At 39.4% G+C, this 13,427-nt stretch overlaps 1 protein-coding gene across 2 annotated transcripts in view; it reads left to right on the top strand.

Annotated features, from left to right (window-relative positions):
* The window catches only part of MYO1E (myosin IE), a 198,069-nt gene that overhangs the window by 106,654 nt on the left and 77,988 nt on the right, over positions 1-13,427 (top strand). For both annotated transcript variants that reach the window (XM_077881290.1, XM_077881291.1), the window contains 3 exons: positions 3,226-3,313; positions 7,074-7,163; positions 11,346-11,477. In XM_077881290.1, coding sequence (XP_077737416.1) covers positions 3,226-3,313; positions 7,074-7,163; positions 11,346-11,477 — 310 coding nt within the window. The remainder of the gene's footprint in view (positions 1-3,225; positions 3,314-7,073; positions 7,164-11,345; positions 11,478-13,427) is intronic.

Raw genomic sequence — 13,427 nt, 5'->3', positions numbered from 1 at the left:
AAAAATAAAAATTTGCTTGACTGGTTCCCAGCCAGTTATATAAGAACTGGGATGTTAGTTAAAAATCTTATTTCTAGGTCCTGTCCTTGGAGACTGGGATTGGAGGCAGGTCAGAAGAGAGCCCAAACATGAGCATTTTAAAAGTACTTTGAGGATTCTGGTAGGATGCTGGATTTAGGGACCAATGGGGCATTTTTCTAATTAAAAGCACATATATTACTAGAGGGTTTTGTTGGGGTTTTTTCCATGTTAGAAGTTAAGTGAAGGCGGGGCACCTAGGTAGCTCAGCAATTGAGCGCCTGCCTTCAGCTCATGGTGTGATCCTGGAGTCCCAGGATCGAGTCCCATATCAGGCTCCCTGCATGGAGCCTGCTTCTCCCTCTGCCTGTCTCTCTCTCTCTCTCTCTCTCTCTCTCTCATTCTCTCTTTCTCTCTCTCTCTCTTATGAATAAATAAAATTAAAAAAGAAAAAAGAAGTTAAGTGAAGGCAACTGAATTAAGAAAGACTACCTATAACGATAAGCAAAGCAAATTCCCTAACTGCTGCGAGATGCAAAGCAAATAATTTTGGGTGTGCTGTATAATGTCTGATACCTTCGCATTCTTTTGACTTGTGTTTTAGTCCAGAGGAAGAAAAGATATTTTCCCATCCCAAAAGGGCCAGTATAGTTATGGTTGTATATACTGTAAGCTTCAAATAATTATGTAACAGTCCATTATTGTACCATATTCTGAGCAAATTACCAGCCTCTGGATCAATAGAACTTTTTTTAAGTGTTTGTAAATGGAGACCAAGAAATGAAACTTCCAGTCAATGTTCAGTCAGAACTAATTATTTTAAAGCTTCTGAAAAACACCACAATTACTAGAATGTCAATGTTCTATTATTAGACCTGGCATACTTATTTTAATACATAAAATGAATTATGTTCCATTATTCTTCTGTTCTTTCACTTCCAACAAAAGAGATAAAATAGTTCATGTCTGATCACACTATTAACCAAAGACACAGTGGGGTATTGTTATACTTTTATTTTATAATTCTAGTGGGATTTGTTGCTTCTCTCTCTCTCTCTCTCTCTCTCTCACACACACACACACACACACACACACACACAGCTTGCTCCAAGAAATTCTGAACATGAAAATATGTTTACTCATCCTGATAAAGGATGAGTTTTCTAGAAATGCTATTTTTAAAAATCTAAAATATATAGATAATTACCTGTTTCAAAAATTTAAGCATTAAGAGATACTACATCAAAAGAAAAAAGAATCATCTATATAAATCAGGAATATTTCTTTTTAAAAAATATTTATTTATTTTTTTATTTGTGAGAGAGAGCACATGCACAAGCATGGGTGGAGGGGAAGAGGGAGACAGAGAATCTCAAGCAGACTCATGATCAGCATGCAGCCCAATGCGGGGATCGATCCCATGACCCGAGATCATGACCTGAGCCAAAGTCAAGAATTAGATACTCAACTGACTTAGCGACCCAGGCACCCCAAGTCAAAAAATATTTTTCTTTGTTCCACTTCTATTCTTGTCCATACATTATTTTTACATAGTTGTGATCACATTATAGGTATATTGTCTTCTGCTTATGTTGCCATTAGCCTTAGCCGCAGTCTTTATGAATGTTGCCACATAGTTTTCTAATTACTTTAAAGGTCCTTGTGATTTAGATTGGGTGGTTGGTTGTACCTTTGCACTTTTAGACTTTACAATATTCTTGAATGTTCACATTATTTGCAACATAAAATGGACTTTCATTTGTTGACAAAACCTGTGCTTCAAATGAGCAAGAGTGCATGTTTTGACCTTGGATCTTGTATATAAATCATTTGATTACCTGGACTATTTAAACAGATCATTTCCTCATGGAGCTGAAATATTTACTATACCAGCTTGTTCCTGCCAGTAATCATGTCCTCTAAAAATAGTGTGATATTTCATCCCAGACTTGCTGATTTTCTTCTTGCCACCGCATCTTATGGAATTTCAGTTTAGTTTCCCTAGTTATGTGAGCTGGAAGTGGGGAGCTCTGAGTACAGGGATGGTGAATGAGTCAGTTGCAAAGAGGGTCATTCCTTTAGTCTTCCCTCTAATCTCCCTAATTAAACATGTATTACGTCAAGGAAATCCAACCGAGTTCTGAGTTTTGTTCTGATGGCTACATCATTCCTTTTTGTATTTGTTTTGTTTCAAAATATCAAATTATTTCCAAATTTATTTCAGTTTCCTTTTGAAGGTAAGAGGTCATCTGGCCTGGATGTACCCTATGCAGACGCTTCCTATTTTGTTGAATGACAAAGGCAACCAATAGAGAGCTGAGAAATCTGACTGACTTAGGCATGTTGTGAGTTGAGGTCATCATCAATTCAAGGGGATTTTGAAGGAAGAATGGGTATTTTGAAGAGCAGACTATACACTGTTAACAAAAGGGTTTCCCCATGTAGTAAGGCCATTAAAACGGAAGGTAGTCTTTGTTATGCAGGATGTGATTAATATTGCCTCATCATTTAATTTTAGAACTTCTAAAATAAAGTTGCTTGCATCAGTTCAAGGCACACAGTTTGAAACCTGAGAGTGCCTACGTTTTCCTTTTTTTTTTTTTTTTAAATTACAGGAGTAATATATGCATTACTTAAAGTTTGGGAAATAATGACCCGAAAGGAGTCTTCCATGTTATTTTTGTCTTCACCAGAACCTCTGCTAGTATTTTGTGGTAGTTCTAGTCTGTTTGTTTGTTTGTTTGTTTAATGTATTTTTTCTTTACGTTTTATAACCATATTTTCATATATAATTTTATCTGGTTTATTTCACCTAACATTATTTCATATGCTTTTCCCCTGAGTTTATAATCTTCCCATCAGTTGTCATTTCTGTATAATATTCCATCCTTCTGCTATCCCATAATGTTCCTAATCCTGTTCTCTATTATTGGGCATTTAGAATGACTAATTGTCTATTCTGGACATTATCGTGACCAAGACCTTGGTCCACAACCCATGTTGACATTGCTCATACAAGTCCAGGAGGTGACCTCATCTTGCCATGATTTGTCTTTCTCAACTGGTGTTTTGCATTTATTGCTGAATTCCTTTCTGCTAACTTTCTTTTTGGTTTTTGTTTGTTTGTTTGTATGTTTGTCTTGTCAGGGGGAGGGAACTGGTTGTAATCCACTTCATGGGTGGGTATTTTTGTCTTTCTTTTCTTAGTGGTGAAAGTGGTGCTGGAAAGACAGTGGCTGCCAAATACATCATGAGTTACATCTCTAGAGTATCTGGAGGGGGTCCCAAAGTCCAGGTGAGTTAGTGATACGGCCCATTTTGAGGCTCTGTATTATGTGAGAGATAAAAACCTCCATTTGCTGTTCTAAAAAAAGAATTTTTTTCCACAGAAAAGACATTGGTTCTATAACTGAGAAGCTTGAAATATGCAGAGAAATAGCATGAGATGGAGATACCAAGTATATAATGAGCTCCTACAAATCAATAAAAAAGATCAATAATCTGAAAAGGAAATAAATAAAGGGTATGAGGGACAACTTATAAAACATGAAAATATGCTCACCCTCATGATAATAAGGGTGATGCAAATTAAAACCTCACCAAAAAAGTATTTCTTAACTGTCAGAATGGCAAAAATTTTGTAGTGTTTCAAACACTCTGTTGGTAAAAACATAGGAACATAGCTCCTCTCATACATTACTAGTAGGAGCATGAATCAGTATACTTTTATGGAGGACACTTCAGCAGAATTTATCAACTCTGTGATGTAGATGTGCCTTTTGATTCATCAATTCTGCTTAAGAGAATGTATCCTTTAGATGTGCTGAAATGTATGCAAAATGAAACAGTTATCTAATATGGCATTCTTTAGAAACGTAAAAGACCGGAAACCACTTGAATGTTCATCAGAGATTGATGATACAATTATGGTTCATAATAGAATAGCATATTAGCTGTAAAAATGAAGCTTCATTTTTGAGAATGATCTCCAAGATAATGATGAATTGCAAAAAAGCAAGGTTCAGAACATTGTGCATAATGTGTTGCCATTTGAGGAGAATAAGAGAAGGTATATCCGTGTTTGTTTGGGTAGGTATAACATACCTCTGGAAGGATTTATAAGAAACTGATGATGGGTTCTTCAGGGGTGGAAACTGGGAGACTAAGGGGAAGGGTACATTTTCCTCTATAACCTTTTGAAACTTTTATATATATTTTTAAATATTTTATTTATTTATTCATGAGAGACACAGAGAGAGAGAGAGAGAGAGGCAGAGACACAGGCAGAGGGAGAAGCAGTCTCCATGCAGGGAGCCCAATGTGGGGACTCGATCCCGGGTCTCCAGGATCATGCCCTGGGCTGAAGGCGGCACTAAACCGCTGAGCCTCCCAGGCTGCCCGAAACTTTTCTCTTTTGACCTATGTGACTGCATTTCCAATTTAAGACATTTACAAAAATCTTAAAATAGAGTCGGGGAGGAGTAGGGGAGATAAAGAAGAAGGAAACATTCGAAGGTAACATTAGGAAAGCAGGAACATCCAGAGAAATGAGGACACAGGAGAGATGAAAAGGGGGAAAAGTATATGGGCCAAGAAGCAGCACTTTGAGAGTGCAGCATGGAGAATGGTAGCTACAGCTTCATCTGTCTTTAGTTTTACCTGTCGTGGTAGCAGAATTGGCATCAGCAGAAATGGGGGAAGCCCCCTCCTGAAGAGCAATGGATGATGGCGAAGGTGGGCAAGGGTCCATAGGGGGCCACCCAAACACATAGGGCTCATTTCTGGCACAGACTGCTGGGAACAGTTTCTTACTGGAACTCATGCTCTCAGGTAGATTTCACCATAAATATGAATTTTTTAATCCAAATCATTGAATAAGTGATGTCTCTACTGCAAGCCATGTGTTGACTTTAAAAAGATACATCCAAATTCTCTTCACCATGTTCTGGCTGCTAATTAAGTGGTGTTCTGTTATGTCCTGATGGGTCAGAAGACTTCAGGCAGCATCCAGAACTCTTTTCACAGTGAAAGGGTCTGAGAATGGTCTCTTTCACTGAATGAAAGGAAGATCTCGAGTAGCACTGTCCAGTGGAAAGACGGCATTAGTCACATACATAATTTAACATTTTCAAGTGGCTACATTTTTAAAAAGGTGAAAAGAAGCAGGTGAAATTAATTTTAAAAATACATTTAACTCAACATATCCCAGACATGATTATTTCAGCATGTTATGAATATCAAAAAGCTAATGAGATATTTTACATTCTTTTTTTGATATTAAGTCTTCGAAACCCAGTGTGTAATCTACACTTAATAGTACATCTCAATTGGGACTAGCCTTCTTGAAACTCAAGGCAACATGTGGCTCATGGCTTTGGTATTGGACAGTGGGGATGATTTAAGAACTTAGGTTGGTGTGGTGCCACTCGATTGACTCTATTCATGTGATCCTGCCCTATCCCTAGAAGATTGACATGAAGACAAATTCAGAATACTGTTTTATGGGTGGGCTGCACCTTTGCCTTAATTTGTTTTTTATCCTTTCCCCAAATGCTGATCATGTGCCACAAAATTCTGTTGGACATCTTGATAGTTGATGGATGGATGGACAGGCAATGGATACATGCATAAGGATTCTCAGCTTAACAGTCAGTAATTAAAGAAGGGAAGAGACAAGAAGAGCCTTTCTTTTGTTCTTCCCCTCTGAGAAGCTGAGTGTTGATAAATGGTGTCATACAACAGATATAAAGGATTGATGAAGAGCCACAAAGTCAAAATTAATTTTACAAAGCAAACCATGTTTGTATAAATCCATGAGTTTTTGAAGGATGGTAGGCAGCTTGGAAGCCATTTCTAAGCTTTGAACTTGACCCCATGGAGGGACCACCCAGAATTTGCCTTTGGTGCTATTGTCCCAGTTAGTGAAATTCCTGTTCTCATTCCTCTTCTGAATGTTCAGGAGGGTGCCGAAGGAACTCTTTGGCTGTTACATAGTTAATAAGTAGTTAGTGCCTTAACCTGGTCCTGTTTGCTACAGACCACGACCTAGTGGCCAGACTGCAGACGTTTATTGTTGACTTTTCTCTTCCTGTTTTTCTATGAGGACAATGATACAGAGCTCTTGGCTTGAAATTAGTCGGTAGCTGAAGAGCACAAACCAAAGACTTGTTATTTCTGGAACATGTTTAACCATAGCATGTGAATAATTAGAACTACAGGGAATGACTCACTTGTTGAAAGACCTCTCCAACATCAACTCCTATCTGTTGAGCTGTCTTGCCCATAGAGTGTTTTGCACACTTTCAGTCTGGCACTGAAGTGGGCTGTTTGAAAACCAAATTCTTCCTCCCTAGTAGGCCAGGAATTGTTCCATACAATCCTGTGTTGGCCCTTGCTGCTCAAAATGTGGCTCTACGCTGGCAAAACCAGTAGCACCAGGGAGCTGATTAGGAATGCAGACTCTCAGACCCGGCCTCAGACCTCCTGAATCTGTATCTACATTTAAGCAAGATCCCTTGGTGATTCACAAACATGAAAGTTTGGGAAACACAAGACTATGTGCCCACAGCCTTGTCAGGGAGGAAAAACTACTTAATTTCCCTGAAGTTCTCTCTCCCTTGCAATGAAGAGGGCAGGTGTGGAGAAGTTGGGTAAAAAAAGGGGTGGGGATGATTGGTAAAAACTGATCAATGTGGCAATGAGATGCTCCTTCCTACCTCAAATCCTTCCTTCCTGCTGTGACTCCTGGCATGCCTGTGACTGCGAGGTACAGCTACACCATCCAACTTGGACACCCAGTCCTGGAACATATATAGCTCCTGTTTTGCTGGTACCCTGGCTCCAGGGCATGATGCATCAAGTCAGAGGAGCTGGAAGGCATGAACACACAAGCAGTCTAGGTCTATTGGGAGAAAAGCATAAATCTTGCAGAAACCCCAGGACCATGTAGATTTGAGACCTTGCCTTCAGAAACCAGGTCCTTAGGGAAAGTTTGGCTTCATGGTTGGTGGTTGATGCTTGCACTGTCCTAACCTCTGGCCTGTTTGCTGTGACAGCACGTCAAGGACATCATCCTGCAGTCCAACCCGCTGCTGGAGGCCTTTGGGAACGCCAAGACCGTCCGGAACAACAACTCTAGCCGATTTGTAAGTCTCTTCCCCATTTCACAGACCGTCACCTGAAATGATGTTAATTTTCCTGGGTTAAGTATGGTATCCCCAAGGAAATGTGAGCTTTTTACCTATCATCAGGAGGCTGCCATTTCAATCTTTTCTTCATTTTCAATAGCAGTTTGCTGTCAGGCTTCAATTTGCCCTTTCACTGAAGTTATTTTTGAGCCTTGGGATATAAGATAATTTTTGAAAACAGTTCACAACTTGAGTTGCCTTACAAGAGAAAATAAAAATCGATGAAAGTGTCAGCTTTTGTCCTGGAGGAGTCTGCGTTGTGCCCTGGGGGAAAGACCTCCTTTCCCAGACAAATAAATGAGTCAACTCGATTTGCTGGTCTTCTTGCCTTGCTTCCGTTTCATGGAACTTGGGCCACGGACATGGAAGGAGCAGATACTTCGATCCCATACATTGGAGAGAACCTTCCTCCTCACTGTCAGCCAGAGTGAGCCAATTGTCTACCCACCCCTCAGAGCTTTGTGTATTTGTTTTAGATATATTCATGTAACCTAATAACATCCCAAGGCAACTGGATGGCCTGTCAGATGGCCTCTTAACTGGTCCACTTACCCGAGGCAATGAAGATGTCAGCCAAATGCATTGTCACAAATGCCCATTTAGACATTTTTCTGCCTGAGTGTCTCCTGAGGGGGTGAATTGGAAAGCTGGCAAGGATGCATGTGAATATATTCCCCTTGACAAAAAGCCACATTTACAAAGAAATGAGTATTTGGCCAGTAGCTTTGATTTATGTAGATTTTATATCTTATCTCAACCATAGATTATGTCTGGCAGTAAAGCATTCAGGGAGCCATCTGTGAGGCTGATTCCGGACCATTTTAAAATAAATAGTGGGAATTTTGGAGAAAAACAATTTCTTTTTCACCCTTCTATTTTGGAAGGAAGCTTCTATTTCCAAGAGAATTCTTACTAGGTTCTCATGCAGTGATTGTTAGATTCCCTGGTGAGTTATAATCTGTCCTTATTGCCCTCATTTTCCTTGATGTTCAATACTATTCTATTTACTCATTAGTTCACCACTCATATTTTTCTGCTCAATGCCTGGGTTGTGTTATCTTGAAGAAGTTTCTAGGTAATGAAATACAAAAGAAAATGTGAGTGAATTTTCCACTTGACCTTTTTTCCCTAATTGTCGCAGCCTGCCCTGTAAAAATGCACTTGACCAAATTTAACTCTCTAGCTACCCATCCCCTCCTCTTTGCCTTTCTAAGGGAGCAAAAGAATAATTAAATCAGTATTTCGGTTTTTCCAGTATAAATTATTCTTTTTCCTTGGAAAAGGAGGATACATCAGTCGTTGTTTGTAAAACAAAACAAAGATGCTCAGTATTTATTATTTTTCTGATTATAAAATTTGGTATAATCCTGAAGGAAAGATGAGAAGGAGTATGGATGGGTAATTTGTGTGTGAGCTTGTGTGTGCATACACACACACACACACACACACACACACAGAATTATGTCTGATGGGGCATCCAAAGATATTTCCATTAATAATGAGAAAAATGTAAATTAAAACCATATATCATTTTCTGTCTCTCAGAGCAAACATTAAGGATATTGATAATACCAGAGAAAAAAATGCTATTGGTTGAAGCCTAACACATTCCCCCAAGAAAGCAATTTGGCAATTTTTATCGACATCTAAAATGTTCAGAGACACCTGGATGATTCAGTCAGTTAAATGTCCGACTCTTGATCTCAGCTCAGGTCTCAATCTCAGGATTGTGAGTTCAAGCTCCATGTTAGGCTCCATGCCCAGCACGGGGTCTACTTTAAAAAAAAAAAAATTTTTTTTTTTAATGTTCATTTTCTTTGGCCCAAGAGTACTTTTAAGGTGTTATATCTAAGTTCCCTGTTAATAATGACTTTAAAAAAAAGATATCCATAGTATATTGTTAAATTTAAAAAACAGGTTATAGAACAATACAATATAGTCTCATTTTTATTTTAAAAGGTACACTATATAAAACTTAACTAAGGTGTCTCAAAATCAAAGTTTGAATATACTATTAACTGGCATTATTTAGTAGGGGGCAATACAAGAGGTATCAGGGTGGGAATATAGGTAATTTCTTTTTTTAAAATGGACATGCAGGGGCACCTGGTAGCTTTGGTCTGTAGAACATGCAACTCTTGATCTCAGGGTTATGAGTTCAAACCCCATGTTAGGTATAGAGATTACATAGAAATAAAACCTTAAAAAAATGGACATGCGGTATGAATCATAAGAACTCACATATTTCCACTTACAAGTCTTGTCAAATTTTAAGAAATATATTATGAAATATTTCAAACACTATTTTTACAATACATGAACAATATATATAATACATTTACATAATACAATGAACACCAGTGTAGCTAGCATCTAGCTTTAAGAAATAAAACATTACCAAGAATCAACGTTGCTTTCCATTTAGTTATGAAAACATGACTTCCTTTCTTTATACAAGTTCCTCTTTTCCCCCAGGCTGCTCTACAAAACTAAACTTTTGGTCTCTTGTTAGGGGTTTTACCTTTCATATCACAAATGTGAATTGTGTATTAGCACTTCTGTTCATTGAAACCGTGGCTCTCCACCTTGGCCACATATAAAAATCACCCAGGCTTTTTAGAAGTGCTCGAGTCTGTGTGCCAGTCCCTAGAGATGGGTTTACTTTTCTGGGGTGGCCCTGGGCACCAGCATTTCTCAGTCTCCCCAGGTTTTTGCAACATGGTGGCCGAAGTATTGAACCACTTCTAGAAGGGCATGAAGAGTTTGCCATTTACTGCATCTGCCCTTCCTGGATTTATGTCCAGTTTGGTTTTATTCTCACCCCCAAATTGATGGGGAATGATTAAGAGATGTATGTGGACAGACACTGGTTTAATCCCTCCAAAATGTACCAAAGGGAAAAGATGGTGAAGGAATAGTTATAATAATAGGAAGCATGGGGACTCTTGTTCAGCAGTCGTTTCTCAGGAACCACTGTAATTTGGGAGAGCAGTGGTTTGTGGTCCTTCTCTCTGTCTGGTGCCTCTATGTGTTGTTTGCTTTTGTGTTTTTTAGAGGGAACAGAGGAGGAGTCATCAGAAAATGGTAGAGAGCAGCCTTCTTTTGTAGCCTTTCTGATACTTGGAATCTGCAACAGACTTAGCAGGAACACAGTAGGTAGTGGATCCTGTAGGCAGCAGGAAAAACACAAAATGTGCTTTTCTTGTCCTTAATGAGTTTATGGTTCTAGTCCCAGACTTGCGGCCTGGCAGGAGCCGGCCCTGAAATGGGTGGATTTCATCAGCGTACACATTTTAAAAAGATTTAATGTTTTAAAAGAAAAAAAAAAAAGAAAAAAAAAAAAGAAAAAAAAGAAATGCAGTTAGGCTGGGCATGCTCTCCAGTGTGACCTTAGGCCATACCACTCCCTAACACCCACTGTCTCATCTTTTCCTTCAGTTACATTTACTCTCGCCTGGCCCTTTCCGAGGATGGGAGAGCAACCAGATTCTAGCAAGAAAAATAATAGCATTTCCTTATGATCTGGACACCTTTCCAGCTGAATTCCAGGGCTTTATTCTCCTTTGTTCCCTCTTAGCAGTAATTTAAAAGGAAATAATTAACAACAGTAACAAAAATCTCCACACCCACAATAGCTGGAAAGAACATTGTTTATAATCAAGTGTTTTTATTTTATAGAAGAATGCTACATGATCCAGAGGTAAAAGGCATTCCTTTTGCTCAAAGCCATCAAGATAAGTCTAGCAGAGGGGGGAATTTGCTCTCCCTGAGAGAAGCTGAGAGAGTTCTCTCTTGTTAGATCAAGGGAACCTTGAGATTTTCTATCCCATTCTTTACAGCTTCCGGCTTAGCAGGCAAGCACCCACTTGAGGGGAAATGGGCAAGGAATACAGCATAGCCTTATTTAGTTGGGCTGGAAGGATAGATTCTCTCTCTCAATACAGAATCGTGTGACTGGACAAAAGCCCTGGTTATTGTGTGATAGGAAGAAGTAAGGAAGTCTTGATCAGAACTGGGAATAATTCAGAATGTATCTTTCATTAATGAATTTCCTTGAATTATATACTGTATTCAAAGCCTGTTTGGAACATCATGTTTCTGTTCACCAACCATTGAAGGAAATCCCTAACTTTCTTGCAGGGAAAATACTTTGAAATCCAGTTCAGTCCAGGTGGGGAACCAGATGGTGGAAAGATCTCCAACTTCCTTCTGGAAAAATCCAGGGTGGTGATGAGGAACCCCGGAGAGCGGAGTTTTCACATATTTTACCAGGTTTTCCTTTATGTTTTTTTCTTTTCTATTTCCTTATTCCTTCTCCACATTAAAAAAAAAAAAAAAGATTTTTTTTTTCTTAACCTTTCAGCTCTCAGGTTTAGACAATCTAGTCTGCCAAATCAAGGAGTATTCATTACTGTAGTATGTATAAGTCAATGTGCAAAAAATTGGGAGGATGTCCCTACCTGCAAGGAGAGTAAGGTTTTGGGGACAGAAGGCAAACACTTCCCAAAAATTAAATAATCAAGAAAGTGTTAAAAAACAAGGGATCCCTGGGTGGTGCAGCGGTTTGGCGCCTGCCTTTGGCCCAGGGCGCGATCCTGGAGACCCGGGATCGAATCCCACGTCGGGCTCCCGGTGCATGGAGCCTGCTTCTCCCTCTGCCTGTGTCTCTGCCTCTCTCTCTCACTGTGTGCCTATCATAAATAAATAAAAAATTAAAAACAAAACAAAAAAACCCAAAAATATAAAATATATATATGTATAAAAAAACAAAAAAACAAAAATAATCATAATATAGCAGTATTAATATATAGCAATATTACAAATAAATAATCATATTAAAAAGTAATAATAATACAACAAAAGTAATAAACAAATGTAGGAATGTTCGATTCTTTGCCAGCAGGAATTCACATGGGGAGGGATGGCCGGGACAGTAAGGAGAGTTACCCAGGGTCCACAGAGGAACATGATGGGGAAGGCTGCTCTGGTGAGTCAGGTGGCCCGAACAATGCTGTGGAGGTGGCAGTCAGGCCTGGACCTGTTGGCAAGGGCGGAAGTCTCCTGAAGGGGAGCTGTTGGAGGAAAGACTAGAGATAGGCTAAGGATCTTTAATCCCTGGTCAGGAAATTCTGATTTGGATGTCCAGAAGCCACAGAAGGGGGCTGGAGCAGTGTGCAGGGTTGCTTTTTTGATTGTGTTCCGAGGCTTCAGGAATCTTCAAATTCGACTACTTTTTTTTTAATGTTTTTAAGTATTTAAGAAATATAATGATACCAAAACTATTTCTTTATATATGAGTTTATGTATTAGCATTTTATATTGGTGATCCATGTCAGATTTTTTTTTTTTTTTTTTTTTGAAGAAAGGCCTGCAGCTGTTTTTTATGTTAGTTTTACTTTGTTATAGTTTGAAGATCATTGGATTAGAAGGAAGTTAAACTGTCAGGAGCTCATACATAGTCTTTTCAATTAGGTAGCTATCTCAGAGGATGGCAAATCATTCTTCCAGGTGGCTAGCACATGATGAAGAAGTTTATTCTGTGGCTTGAAGAAGTTCACAGTCAAGGAAAAGCTTACAACCAAGAGCAGCATGTGTCTGTAGGCAGAAGAGGGTTGAGAAGGTGGAGACAGGGGGGGTTGAAGATGCAAATGAGGGGTTGTGTGATGTGGATGGGGAGGAAAAACAAGAGGGGAAAAATAGGAAGGCATAAAGATATTTTGAGGAGGTGGAAGAAAGCTAAGGGACCCTGTTGTCATGGGTGACCTAGAACTTCTCTGTAATGGCGATGATGTTCCCTCCTTGAGGGGTGTGGAGCTGAGATGCCATGAGGAACTTGACGGAGATGGAGAAGTGTGGCTAGGCCCTCTCTTTTCCTAAATCCCTCAGGTTGCTAGAGCTGGCTTGCATGGGCTGCGTGCATCCCTTCCCACTTCCTCCTTCAGTGGTATTTTCTTGGTAGTTTGAAATCAGTCGTGGTAGGAGTATTTACACCATGGCAGTCAGCAAACACTACAAATCCATTTTTGTTCCCAAGAATTGATTGTTGAAAATTTTTCTAGCACACCACTGGTGAGAGCCCTTGTAAGAAGGTCTTACTCAAAGGCAAATATCAGAGCTAGAACAGAAAGCCAGTGATAGTCCATTGGTTAGGAGGTCTCAGAATGCCAGAGCAGGGGGCCCTGGGGCTGCTGTTCCGTATGCATCCAGAGGGAGAAGCATGGA

This window comes from Canis aureus, chromosome 32 (genome assembly GCF_053574225.1).
Source record: "Canis aureus isolate CA01 chromosome 32, VMU_Caureus_v.1.0, whole genome shotgun sequence".
Lineage (NCBI taxonomy): Eukaryota > Metazoa > Chordata > Mammalia > Carnivora > Canidae > Canis > Canis aureus.
Note: the sequence above shows the minus strand (reverse complement) of the source record. Positions and strands in the feature narration are given on the sequence as shown.